We start from the raw sequence: 14,944 nt of genomic DNA on the forward strand, positions 1-14,944 counted from the left end.
ATTGAGTGTTCGTAGAATAATTTTACATAATATTTTCTATATAAGGTCAGAAATCTTATCCTGTGCCGGCGTCCTGGCATAGGGGTAACGGGTCTTCCCATGATCTGGGCGTCCTTGGTTCGAGTCCCGGTTCGGGCATGGTTGTTCTTCATCTGTGTTCTATCTGTAAGGTGTGTGAATGTGCCCCCCCCCCTGTAAAAAGGGGTTGCGCAAGCGAATGTGTGAGTTTCATCTGCATATGAGCTCGAAGTCAAACTTCTGCCCTCGGATGCTCAGGGGTCTTTACCCTCAGAAGCTACTGCACCCCCCTTTCCATGGTAACGCGGACACGGCATCATCATCATCAAATCTTATCCTGTACTTATTGCAAAATAATAGCATATGCATCTCGCAGAAACAGAAAATTTTCTATCTTAATCTTATTGATTTGGAGAAATCGGTATTGGGATTATTCCAATTAATATATTTGAATCCTGTCATCATACACTACTGGAAAATAAATTAAGAAATAATGCGCATATTCTACTTAGGGAGTTATGCATTTCTTTGAAGACATCAAATATAAAGTTCGTTCCTGCATTGGAATAAAAAAAAATTAAAGAGAATTCTAAATATAGACATAATATGCAGTAGGCCGTCTGACAGAGTTACATTTTCTTGATGTGGCACTGCTTATCCTCTTGTGCCTTATGCAATTTAATTTTATGACAGCAAATACCGAAAACCCCTTCTTTGCAGAAAAAAGTAGTGGCAAATAGAACTAGAATTTTCAGGCGAGCTTTAGTTTCTTACACAGTATCTTGCTCCCTTCTATGACGAATTCGATTTTATTTTTCATGCGGGCAGCGTCTTTCACATCCGACCATAGTGTGAAAGAAGTTGGCCTGTTAAGTGCTTCCGTGGTTATCGGTTGCTGAACTTGAAAAAATTTCTATCTTTTCCCTTAAGTAACTGAGTGTTAAGTTACCAGTCAATTTAGAATTGCAATTTGTAGCACATTCTAGAAAAAGAAGGGGGAAAAATTCACTTTAAAGGCTTCTCCGCCACCTACTCTCTCTGAATGATGTATAGTGCTGATAAGTTAGCTCATAACACCAGTGACGCATGTTCAAAAATTCCTCCAGAATGAAAATGATAAATGTTAAAAGAAAGGATAGGGGAATGAAAATATGTGTCAAAAGTCGTGTCGAATTATCAAATAGACCAAGTAAGCAACTGCTTAGAGGCCCCGAAATTTCGTTATTTTTTTGTGATGTTTGCGGAATATATTAATTTTATGCTTTTATTTCATTTATAAAAATCATGAACTAGAATTAATTATAAACAAAATCATCTATCATTTAATGCCAGAATAATATTCTTAATTTCCCAATTAATTAACTACTGAAAGTTTTATGTTGTTAAAAAATCTCTTAAAAAAAGGTTTTTGTTTGCAATTTTAAAGATCCGATTTTATAATTAAAAAGATTAGGTTATATCATTTTTTTTTTTTTTACTATTTCTTTTTAAATTACTTTTGAATTTGAATCTTGCATTATTTATTATTAAAAATACTGAAACGAAATCTTTTAAAGGGATTCGTAATTAATTTTTAAAAAACTTATCGTCTTTTATTACATAAAATTGCTTATTTGGAGAATTAAAATCAATAAAAAAATATCGGGCATTGGAAGTTACAGAAAATAAAAGGGCTTCCCAGAGATTTGCATAATCTAAGAGTCCATATAAGGTTTAATTTAGCCTGGTTAAAAGAAGTTTAAATACTCTTTTTTTACAACTGAAAAAAGACACCCAGTCGACTAATCTTATCTCTGTAAATTAATGTATGGATAGAATTATCATTATATTCATACATATTTCGATTTCGATCACCAGTTTTTTTTACGTTTTTCCTTACACTCTAAAAGGGCCACAGAAAGAGAATTATTGAGTTGGCAAGGAATCATTGAACTACTAAAACAGCACATTTAAAATAGGCTTTTAAATACTAGGCTATATTAAAATGGCACTTAAAAAAAAGAAAAGAAAGAAAAAAAAACCGCTGGAATGATCTCTCAGATACCCTCTAATAAATTTCCGCATATTCTCTAATAAAGGTGTTATCTCCTCCCCTTCGCATGGAAATTATGGACCCTCAGCAGGGCTTTGAAGCGACATGAGAATTGTGAGCTTCGTAGTATAGTAAAGAAAACCGATTCTTTTGTATTAACAGCATATCTAAGGCGATCAAAAGTTACGAAAGATCGATCTATAGCGTGAATATAGCGTTTTTACTGAATATGGTGTACCCTCATAGATGCTTGTTTTCCACTTTTGGAAATTAATCGTAGATATTTGTTACATAACTATAATTGTAGTCACAAGATCACAAATCAAATTCCTTCATTTTAGTCTCTGCGTCTTTGAATTATCGCTTTTGTATGTATGGGAAAGTACAGATCGACAAAAGGTTAACTTTTTGATGGATTTGGTGAGAATATACTTAATAATTATAATACTTTTAATAATAATAATACTGTGACGGATTACATCAATTTCACTACTACGTCCGTAAAGTCACCGGGTGGGTGTATGGTGTGAAAACAATCAGCAGGCCTCAGTAGAAAACAACGACGACGTTTATTAAACACGAAGACACTAACACAAAGACGACAAATACACAGACGAATATATACAGCCGAGACGAAAACAAACAGCAGACAGCAGCACATTATAAAACACAGTAGCCCACAAGTAGTAATCGGTAGCAATAACAACCACAGCACACAAAGCGGCCAGACAGAATTTAGCAGGAGAGGAAATCTTCGTAGCTTCACTTTACGATCTCTCCAAACGGTTGTAATTCTCCACTGTCTCCTCACTTTAGCTGTATCCAGCTGCCCAAACACTACTACACGACTATCTTTTTCATGACAACTGAAGTTGACAGTATAGAGAAAGTAATGTTGGTCTATTATGTCATGTTAAATTATTCTTTGTATAATACCTACATATTAAAAAAAATTAATATAGTTGAGCAAGAGATTCTTAATATGTCCTGCAATTCTAAAACCTGTAGATTATTAATGATATTATATATGACTAATACGACCTTTCATAACCTTCTGGGTTCATTTAAATCATCACTAGTTATAAATTTTCCCGACTTGCCGTATTATTTAATTAGTTATTTCGTAATAGAAATAGGTAATCGACAAAATAAGGTCTTAATAATCAACTGAGTTGTAGTTATTGTAAACCAAGATAAAAAGCGCATTTAACTTAATCATCTGTAAGAGAAAACTATTGTTCTTTTTTAAACCAGACAAAAAGAGCCATCAGATACTAATTCTAAGCTTGTTGGGGAAAATTATTGCATTGAAATTGAAACAGAAGTGGCTATAAATCTATATTAAGGATTATTCATCGAAAAATGCTCTTGTCCTGGCTTCGGAACAATGCTTGAACAATCAGTTCAACACAATGTTCATTGAACAATCAGTTTAATGAACATGATTAATGTTCTTTGAACTGATTTTTAATATAACGGTTTTTTATATGTCACTCTTTTTTATAGAAACTATTATAAGAATAAAACCCAAGATTGTTCTAAATTTCTTTTGACATTCTTATAAGATAAATTGGCACTAAATTTTAATTTCTTTTATTATACTATTATATAAAGACATGGATTAAAAGAAGATTAGAAATAAATGTGATTGACTTTTGTTTGATTTTTTTTTCTTGAAAAAAAATCCCATGGGACCAATAGATTTACTTTATATAGTGACTATAGCTATATTTACGGTCATATACAACAATAATGACATTTCAGTAATTTTTACATGATCAAAACCATATAGTTGAAAGTTCAAGCTCAATTTAGACAATACATTATTAATTTAAGGACGCAATAAATTTTTTTACAAAATTTGAAGGAAGGAATGCGAGAAATTTTCATGAAGAATCAAGGATAAAAAGTAGTATTAATGGCTTTTAAAATGTTATACCATGGCTTTTGAAATGGTATAATGTTATTAAAGAAAAGCTTGTTTTCGATTCTAAAAAGCAAGAATAACAATTAATATTGCGAGCTCATGTGCCGTCCTCGTCATCTGACCACTGCTCAAAATTACGAGGTCCGTCCCAAAATAACCCCAGTGTTGCTTTAAAACAGGATGTTAATATAACTAAACTAAACTCGAAAATCTACGGAATCTATGGAAGGTAGAATCGACATGTTTCTCTTAAGATCACTTTTCGAGATTCAAATTTGGGGAAATTCAGAAATAAATTGCACGAGCAAATGCTAAGCAGGAAAAAGTAAAACAAAATCTTCGGTGTATATATGCCTGTTTTGTGAAGTTACTGACACATTTTAAAATATGATTTATTATTTTAGTGAACTCTATTAGTGACTTTTTTAAAGCACACAAGGTTATTTATAATCTAAATAGATGCATCAAATTTATGACTTCTCTACACAAGAGTAACCAAAATTAGAGAAACAAACTTTAAAAATGGCTTAATTTTTAAAATTAAGTAACAAATGTTTAGAATACATAATATAAATATGTATATAAATATGTTATAGCGCTTTCCAGTTTTTTTTTTTAATTTTTAATTTCATATGCTTAGAAAGTACAAAAAACAACAAATGGTCTGGTTTTAAGAGGGAAGTTTTTGTAAAAAAATAACACGAAAATTACCAAGGCAATTTCTAAAATATTAAATCCTACTAAAATTCATTCAATTAAAAAATCTTTAAAATGACATAAGTGGTGAAATAAAAAATGGATGAAATAGTAATGGAAACTGTATTTTGATAGTTGCCATCTTATTTAAAAAAATAGTTTGCAAAATTTTGCTTCGTGATGTTTTCTATCTTTCTAGAATTCGTAATTAAAATATTTTCAACAAATATCTTTATGCAAATAAAAGCAAAAGTTAATATTTTTGGAAAATTGACCAATTCTCTTTCATTAATGCTGTGTGATGCTGTAGAAATCGTTTTCAGAATAAAATAAAGCAATTTTTTCGCGAAAGATAGTATTTTTATTTCAGTGTAAACAGGATAGATTGCCTTAGCTATCATATTTTAATAAGAAAAGAATCCTTTCTAATTGGAATGCATTTTCAACATCATTGCATAAAGTATTGGAAAAAAAAAAAAAAAAAAGAAGAAGAAGAAGAAGAGTTGAGTTGAGTTGAGTTTATTTTTTATGGCACAAAAACCATCTTTGGCTAAGCTGTGCCAGATTCTTGAACTTAAAATATTTATATCAATTGATAATAAAATCAAAATATGGAATGCTTATAATATCCAAATGTCTAAAAGCGTAAATCTGTGAGTTATAAAAACGCGTAACAATGATGTATGAGACTGTGCTAAAAAGCACAGTTATTCTATTCTGTTTTATTTATTTTATTTTATTCTGAAAACGATTTCTACAGCATCACACAGCATTAATGAAAGAGAATTGATCAAAGAAGAAGAAGATGATGATGAAAAAGTTGTAAAAAAAAGATATCTCGGCTGAGAAAGATTTTATACTTGAAATTCGAAATATTTAAAAAAAGTCATTTAATATGCTGAGGTATTTAAATTTGCAAAATTTCTTGCTAAAAATTGATATACATTTAATATATTTTTTTAAAAAAAGTCGTATTAATTGTATTTAGATTTTAAAGTAACAGTTAATGCACAAATTAAAATAAAATAGAATTAAACTTCTTAGTACACATAAATATACCACATTATGCAATAAAGGAATCACATCCACAAACTGATGAATTATTTGAAATTTTTTTGGTTTAGTGTTTTGTTAAAATGAAATATCAAATTGCTTCAATAAATACCAATTTTGAACCATCTCCTGGAAATATATATGACATTTAATGAGTAGAAACACTAAACCATTAAGTTTCTCTGGCTACATTGCATTTCTATATCTTTTCAATATGAACGAACTTTTTACTGAATGTATTACGGAAGAAATCTATACAATCATATTTTGCTTTTAAAAAGCCAGAACCGATTTCGACAGCATTGCGACACGGCATGTTGCTTGCCATGTTAATCTTGTTTCCCTTTGAATCTATTGAATCTTATTAATAATAAACCAGGAAGTGGTAGAAGGATCTGTTTTGTAAAGAAAATCACATATTATTTCTCTTACATGGGAAGGATGAATAAAATTGTTTCAAAACTCATTAAAACCCGGAAAGCAAAATCAAATATTACATGGTTCCCAAAGCTGACCTAATTTTAAATAATGCCTTTTATCCAATCCCATGTAAAACTATTTTATAAATCTTCCAATTGCCAAAAAAAAATTACATCAGCAATCCATCAGAAAGTATATATATATATAACCATTTTTGAAAGTATTTAGAAATAAGAGACAGAATCCAAATCAACTGCAGATATTTCTAATAACCATTATTACAATGACAAATTCTATTACATTCTTTTGGGTTGTTGCTGTGACGTCTGTATTGGCTCAACCAGAATACACCACTCCTGGTGGCATCTTGGTGACTAATTGCCACAAGGGCTGCACAGAGGTTGCAGTTCATGAATCTAATTGCTGTAAGTATTTAATTTCATGTTATTGTAAGAAGAACGGGAAACTCATACTTGAGTTATAGATCGAATATCTTTGAGGTATCGAAAATCTATTATAACAGCTTTTCTAACAGAAAAGTCGAACATGTAACAAAATAATCAAATAATAAAGTATAGAGTACATTCAGTAAAGAGATGACACGTTAAAATTAATTTCGAAAGCCTTAAATTGTTATTATAATTCATTTTTAGGTGAAAAAGTAAGCTATAATGTTTAAGAGATTCGAATCTCAATTCTAACACATCCTAATATGATTTAGGTTTGATTCTCCTCTTTTATATTTGACTTTTTTAAATAGCAGTGACAACATGTGCATAGAAAAAAAATTATTTAATATCGTCATGACGCCCGTGAATAGAAATCCAAAAACAAAAACAGTGAAAAATATCACTATAAAATATTTTTTAATTTATTAAAATTAGAGAAAAAATGCACCTGAATATAAATCTAATAATAAAAAATATTGCTAAAAATATTTTTTTAAATTATTAAAATTAGAGAAAAAATTGTACGTGGATATAAATCCAATAATGAAAACAATGAAAAATATTGCTATAAAATATTTTTTGTTAATTTATTAAATTTAGAGAAAAAAAATTGCACGTAAATAAAACTGATATATCTGAAAAACTAATTTTTTTAAAATTTAAAATGATATAAAAATAGTTTTTTATAATATTGTATCAGAAAAAAGAAGTTATAGATTAAAAGCATTAAATTTTTTTAACTTAAATTTTGAAAATCCCTTTTTGTGGTGAGCATTTGGTACCCAATAAGCGTATCTGTGCCAGATTTGAAAGCTTTAGATCTAATAACCTGTTCTGTAGAACATTTTAGATGAATTTTCATCATACATGCCACAAAATATTAGTTTGACAGTATGCCAGCTTTGAATATTATTATACCATTTAACAGATTTATTTATCTAATAAGATGACACCTTAGAAAATGCTTTGCAGCTTTGATTCATATGAGCATTCATAAAATACTTGAGATATTTACATACCTTTTATAATTTGTGTTCAGAATTATAATGGCTTAATTGTTGCTTAAAAGTATAAATATGGGATAATCAAAGCATGGTGCACGACCAATCAATTAAATAGTTTATATAAAAAAAGCTTTTGATATTTTCTATTTAATTTCAAAATGAAACGTAATTCGTTTTAACAGATGTATGTTCATCCATTTAGTATATTACAAATTTTCAAATAAGATTTTCCTATTTTTACTTCAAGTGTTATATTATAATTTAATATTATTATAATATAATTTAATATTTCGTTTGCTTGTTTGTATTGATCAGTTTTTTTTAAGGCCCAAAATATTTTTTCTGAAGTTTCCAGAAGAATTTATATTGCGAAAGTAAGAAAAAAGCTGAACAGATTTTGTTTTTATGTTTTCCTATCTATCAAGTAAGCAATTTTTTGTCAAGCAAAAAGTAAAAACTTCCAAAGATATAAAAATAAAATGTTTCACCATAAATGTGAATAGCGTCGCAAATACATTTTAAGACCAACTGTGTAAATAACTGAAACAATTTCTTTCAACTAAAAGCTGTTAACGGACGATGACGGAAATACCCACTACGACTAACATGTGTAAGTCATCATTCTTATGTTTTAAAAATATTTAAATTGCTTTAAGTAGTGAAATCTGTCTGACTTTTATTTATTATATCCAGCAGATAATGGATTTTCGATGTTGAATCGATTGCCAAATATTAACTTAATATGCTTTCTAATATTCTTTTTCTAACGCTTTTTCTTTCTAATGTTCCATGTTTGTAAAGATGGAATTTTGTAATCGATTTTTTTCCTTTCTTCCTCATATGATAATAGAATATTTTAATAATTTAGAGCTCTTAATTATTAGTTAATACAGTAACTACGCTCATATTTGATTTCACATATTTGGCGCAGTCTGGATATCTTCGCAAAATCTAAAAAAAAAACATTAATTTTTAGATTCCAAAATGCTTGTGACCATGAATGATGAAATAATATAATCAAAACTAAAAAATAGAATAGAATAAAATTTTTATCACATCTTTTATAAGTGCAGGAAATATTTTTTTATCCAAAAATAAGCAATTTTATTACAAAATTGAGATACAATAAGTAAGAAATTCTTGGATAATCATTTAAAATTAAAATATATTAAAAAATGTGAATAAAATTCCTATTTACTTAGAGTATTTCTATTAGAATCTTGGTATTTTACGAATTTATTTTGAAGATCATATTTTTGTTCAAAAGTAATACTCAAAAGTATAAAATTAGGAATATTAGAAAAAGATAAGAATTAAAATAATTACTGACATTGATATGAGGTTCTGGGGAAGTGCCTAGATACATCCTCTGTTGGCCTGAAATAAATGGATGCATTAGTGGCAAGAACAATATATGTTGAGCATAGATTTGTAAACATAGCAATTAGACTGCGCAAGCTATAGGTAAAATACTCAGCTATAGGTAAAATACTTTAAATACTCAGAATAGAAATAAACAAGGAAGAAAAAAAAAATCATTACTAGACTTATTATTTATCTTTTTTCTAATAATTACATTGGCCATTAGCAGAGTGAACTAAGTTTATCTATCTGATAGTTGTGAGGAAGGAGTAAAAGTAAGTATGCAATTTTTTTTTAGTAGACTCCGGGGTTTTGGACAATTCCATTTACTTCTAAGATCGTATGTGGGAATTCCTTTTATTACTTCATTGCTACAGGCTTTTAGTAGAACGGAGTCCAGGATTTTTTTCTTTTTAAGTATACTTCAATTGTGGGTAATTTTAAATCTTTAAGGATATGCAAGACATTTATGAATTTTGTTTGGAAGTCTGGGTTTACAGAGTTTCAAGGGTTTCTTTTTATGTGTGTGTGTGTGTGGGAGGGGGTTCCTGCCGCAACTCAAAGAAAGTGGGGATGCATAAAATATTTGTTCCTAGAATCAGAAAATTATTACGAATTAAAATATTACATATATAGAATATACACGAATTGGTATATTTATTCTTAGAAATGATGAATATAGAAAGATTCTTTTTTTTAGATAGAATATTGACGTCCCCGATTTAGCATGGTAAGTTCAACCATAGCCGTTTGGAAATCCTCACGGCCATGGTTCAACTTCCGCCTAGGGTCGGAAATCAAAAAGAAAATTTGAAAAAGCACGAGGCACATAAAACAATAGGAGAAGAATATAAAGGCAATATAAACATAAGAAGAACAGAAAAAAAAAAAAAAAATCCTAAACGCTCATTATATAAATTATTAAAATATATTATGAATGTGATTTTAATTTAATTTTTGCAGCTTTGTGTCTATGTATCAGACTTATGCGAATTGTGTTTTGAACTTCAGATTTTCGATAGTAAAATTATTTCTTTCTTTTAATAAGCGATACAAAAAGTTTCTTAAAAATTTTTTAAAAACTCCTTTTCGGTATTTCCTATTTCAGTATTCAGCTGATTTTGCTTTTTACATAACTGTTTGATTTTTACTCAGCAACTAATAATTAAAACGAATAACATGTTTTTAAAAACAAGAGCTAGGTTCAATACAAATTATTAATGAATCCCTTTTGTCATGCTGCAACATTAACAAATAATCAAAAGAGAGCACTGATCTGCATTTTAAAGCAGAAAGATGTTTAAAATCTTTCTTCTCATTTACTAAAGATAATCTTAAGGACTCTTTCGATTTACTGAAATTTCATTGACACACACACACACACACACACACAAAAAAGTGAAATGATAGAAAAAAAAAAAATCCTCCCCGGCGGGGAATCGAACCCCGGTCTCCCGCGTGACAGGCGGGGATACTGACCACTATACTACCGAGGATTAGAACACTTGCCGAAACCCGGGATCGAACCAGGGACCTTTAGATCTTCAGTCTAACGCTCTCCCAACTGAGCTATTTCGGCACATCATGGGAAAAGCAAGAGACCTTGAAATTCACCTCCTTATCTGTGTGTGTGTGTGTGTGTGTGTGTGTGTGGAGCGGGGGGGGATTGTAATACCAGTTTCTCCTCTTTTTCTCTCTACCTTTAAGTCAAAAGTGTTTAAATATGCAGGTATTCCAAGTGATACCTATTAGTTCTGGTAAAATCACAATTCTCTCTGTTAACCGGTTCACTCCACAAAATTGTGGACAGTTCAGAAGTTTTGGAAAGTAAAGAGTGAAAAGGATACCAAAATAAAAATTTAAAAAAAATTATTTATTGCAAATGTTTAAAAGTTAGAAGAATTCGAAAATTTTCATATCAATGATGAGATTAAAACATCTGAACCGTGATATCTGAATATGATTCGTGCATCGAATATTCATATTTTCCAAATAATCAATCCTTAATACTTAATCGTAATTATAATAATATTTAAAAAAACAACAACAAAAAAAAAAACATTTCCTCCAGTGGAAGCTTCTAATCAGAGAGTAGAGAAAACATCACTAAGGTTTTAACTGCGATTTTTTTTTTTTTTTTTTTTTTTTTTTTTTTTTTTTTTTTTTTTACTGTTTTGCATATGAAGTATACAAGAAAAAATACTACATTTGCCATAAAAAAAAATTGATCCTTAGTTTTTCCACGAATCTCAAATGAAATAGGCTTATTTACCAAATGAAATATTTAGGAAATTTTATCCATTTAGTTTCTTATTTATCTTCGTTTCTTACTTATCTTGTTAATTTGTTTTCCGCCAGCTTGACAGACATCAGAGTATAAATTTGGTTTAAAACCTATGTACCAAATTTTATCCACCTAGCTCAAAGAGTTTTTGAATTATTATGTTCTAAGACAGACAAAGATAATGCTAAAATTGTTTTTGAATTCAGGGAGCTCTGAAGCGCGGAGAGTCATAAAAATCTCGATTTTGAATTTATTTGAAAATCAGAGTATTTTTTCTTTGCATATTTCGTATACGAGAAAGAAGAAGAAAAAAAAAATGCATTAATTAATGATAGCTAAAAGGAAATTATTTCAAATTAATTATTTAAAGGGAACTATTTCAAAAACTTAAATAAGATATTTCAAGTAAAGATTCTTTTCTTGCTATTTTTGCAAATATATTTTGGATTTAAAAAAAATGGCTAGGAAAAGAGATCTGTGGTATATATCATAACCCCACATGATCGTTGCTCTTAATGTATTTTCCCAAGACAGAAAATCTGGGATCGTAACCTTCGAAGTTAATAAGGTGAGCCTTTAAAAGATCCGCAATATACATGGACTTTTCGCACATTGATCCATCACTTTTCTAACCCATGTATATCATCATATCCATATCATATAATTACTTCTCTAATTTATAATCTAAATTAAATCACTTATTGATCTATAATATGATGCAAAAATTACACATTAAACACAAATACTTCAGGTATTAATGAATTGAATCAGAAGAATAACCCATTTTTGAAACAGAAAATGTTATCTAATTAGAATAGAGAAAAAAAAAACAATTAAGTTATTAAATCTGATATTTATGCTGAAGCGTGATATTATATTTACGTGGCAGGGAAATTTGGAAAGAAATGCCCTCATTTTTTTGTCATTTTCGAAATTTGTCCGCTGGTCTAAATTACGAGGCCCATTTCAAAGTAGTCTTCACTTTGCTTCAAAATGGGACATTAATTTAACTAAATTAAACTAACTAAACTTTTTATATGTTGATTTCGCCATTTTTTTTCCAAAGAAGTGTGATCATGTCTAGTATTATTAATATTTAGTTCTAAAAATGTGACCAACATTACAGAAAAGAATCCCTCGGTTGTCATACAAAGGGTAATATTCTAAAATATTTTGAAAGCAGTGAAAAATTCAAAATGTTAATATTGTGAATAAAATATTCATAGTTGTTGAATATGAAGATTTATATGTTTTTATATATAAATAGATTAACATTCCCTTTTTACTATTGCTTGAGAGAAAACGAAAGGAAGTCTTTATTAATTATCCATGAGCAATTTCAGAAGCAGCACAAAGATAGCTTAATGTATATTTACGATGCAGTGTGATCTCTTCAAAATATTATGCGATAATGTTACACAGGCATGCATATGCTTCTGTTTTGGCCTGGATGCAGAAAAAGCACAGGCTTGTGTTAGATTGACTTGCTGCGCGTTTTGATAAAAATAACAATAAAAAAGTTTGAAGAGCAAATCGTATTTCAATACCAAAAACCGTATTTCAATTTTCGTCCAATTTCATTGGTCTGTTTTTATCATGTTTTCTTTTCCGAAATTAGAAGTTCTGTTTTTAGAAAATAAAAAAAATAATAAAAAGTCTATTTTCAAATGTTTGGAAACATATAAAACTAAATTCATTGGTCTTGTTTTGCGTAGTCATTCTAAAAAAAAAAAAAAGTTGAAAGTACGTTTTGTATTTGGCATTTAATTCAAATCAAAACATATTAATGAAAGGAATTAACTGTTTCTTTCTTAACCCCTTTGCTCACAATGAGGTTCTTTACATGCATCGTATTACTGAATTTTTAAATATGAAATTAAGTAAAAATATTCAATAATTTAAAACACACACACAAAAAATCATTTGGAAATGCTTCAAGTTCTTTTTATACTATTATTAGATATTGAAATAACAATAAATGTCCCAAGTAAGAAGTGCCATCTAATTACGAGGTAAGTGAACAATCAAATCAAGGGAATAACTGGGTTTTAATCGTTATTCCCAAGCACTTGAAGGAACTTTGAGGAAGGCACTGAATATCCCCAACAATATTATTTCAATTATTTATATATATATATATAAACTCAAGGGGCATAATATCAGTTACTTGCCTCTCATCATAACGTTCAAAATTAGCATAAACGCACCATTACTTTTTCCTCTGTGCCTTCCCTGTGACTGATGCCCAGAGATTCTATAGCCTCTTGCGTCTCTCCGTCACTGCACCATTCTTGTTCCACTATCTAAACCCAATTTTCCCTAAATTTGACTTTATTCCTTTATTAATTTAGAGGAAATAAAAAATTGGACAATTAAAATTAGTCGAAAAGAGAAATGAATATGTTTATTACATTGCACAAATCGGTACGGTATTTGTATATTAGAGATAATAGCATATGAATAAAATGGAATCATGCAGAATAATGATCCCATTAATAAATTTACCATCGTGGAATAACGGAGCCTTGATGACAGCTTAGTTTTATGCAAATTGAGTTAGAGTCCTGTTCCCTTCAAGTGAGCTGTATTTTGATTAAATTATTATCTTTCTCAATTTTAACTTAAAACTTAAAGAGATTTCGATATGAACATTTATACAAAGATGGAAGAAGGCACAACTGAAAAAGAATACTCAATTTTCGCAAGAGTAAAAAATTAAATAAAAGTTTGAATTATTATGGTTATATATTAATCGTTGTTCAATTTTAAACATTAAATTTTCAGTAATATGCCTTTCTAGCAAATCCAGAAAAAAAATCATCAAATTTTTAAAGATGTCTCACATTTTTTTATTGCTGTTTGCATATTAATAGTTAAATGAATGTTTGAATTCTGATTGCAGATCCTCCTTGTGATAGTAGCAAGTACGAGCGTTGTGTTTTAGAAACGAAGATGTTGGAACCTTCTTGTTTCCCACAGAACCAGACGACTAGTTATTTGCCTGAAGTCAAAAGACCTTACGTCTGCCGATGTTATCCTTGCTTGTACAGAAACGAAAACAGAGTTTGCATGCCAGCTTGTCCGCAACCAGAAGAAGAAACCTGATTGCCTAACCCTTATCAAAGATAATTCATATTGACAAAGAGAAGAAAGCAATGTTTGGGCCTCCAGTACCTTCAGTCATATAACAATGTACTTCATAGTATGTGATGTATTCGAAAAGAATTCATATTAGAATATGTTATTAGATTCTATAATTTAAGTAAAATGTGTTTTATATCAAACAGGATTTGCTACAGCCCTAAAAATTCAAAAATTCAAATGAATTGAAAATGTATTGTTCTTTAGTGATGCAGTAGATATTAGCTTTCCACATTTTGTCAGCTTGAGCAGTTATCTATAGTTTTGTTCGCAGAAATAGTTTTATTCACTCATATATATATATATATATAAACCCCTCTGATTCATGAAATAAAATAATGTGTAGATGTTTATGTAATATGATGGCAACTTTTATCAATATGATGGTAACTGTTAAATACTTTTTTATATTTTTCCCAAAATATTTTTAAAGAAAGAATAAATACAATATTCCTTAATAAATGAACGTCTTGGTTTTTTTCAATATTTAGACTTTCTTCTGGTTTCTTTTATGTGTAGAATTTAAAAATAAACCTCATGTCATAAAAAGTAGATTTC

The 14,944-nt window shown here is 29.2% G+C and overlaps 1 protein-coding gene and 2 non-coding genes across 3 annotated transcripts; 1 reads left to right on the plus strand and 2 right to left on the minus strand.

Moving 5' to 3' along the window:
* Positions 1-6,391: 6,391 nt before the first annotated feature.
* On the plus strand, positions 6,392-14,707 carry LOC129985109 (uncharacterized). The gene is made up of 2 exons (XM_056095020.1): positions 6,392-6,571; positions 14,148-14,707. Exons 1-2 carry the CDS (start codon positions 6,430-6,432, stop codon positions 14,348-14,350), a joined length of 345 nt encoding a protein of 114 aa, XP_055950995.1. The 5' UTR covers positions 6,392-6,429; the 3' UTR covers positions 14,351-14,707.
* Trnad-guc (transfer RNA aspartic acid (anticodon GUC)) lies at positions 10,386-10,457 on the minus strand. The gene has a single exon. It is a non-coding gene; the product is annotated as a tRNA-Asp (tRNA).
* Trnaf-gaa (transfer RNA phenylalanine (anticodon GAA)) lies at positions 10,468-10,540 on the minus strand. Its single transcript has one exon. It is a non-coding gene; the product is annotated as a tRNA-Phe (tRNA).
* Positions 14,708-14,944: the final 237 nt, after the last annotated feature.

The sequence above is a fragment of the Argiope bruennichi genome, chromosome 9, assembly GCF_947563725.1.
Source record: "Argiope bruennichi chromosome 9, qqArgBrue1.1, whole genome shotgun sequence".
Taxonomy (NCBI): Eukaryota; Metazoa; Arthropoda; class Arachnida; order Araneae; family Araneidae; genus Argiope; species Argiope bruennichi.

Excerpts from the sequence above, each read along its gene's own strand:
- LOC129985109 (XM_056095020.1), top strand. The coding sequence starts at position 6,430 with ATGACAAATTCTATTACATTCTTTTGGGTTGTTGCTGTGACGTCTGTA. Across the intron at positions 6,572-14,147 it reads AGTTCATGAATCTAATTGCT|ATCCTCCTTGTGATAGTAGC; the intron begins GTAAGTATTTAA and ends TTCTGATTGCAG.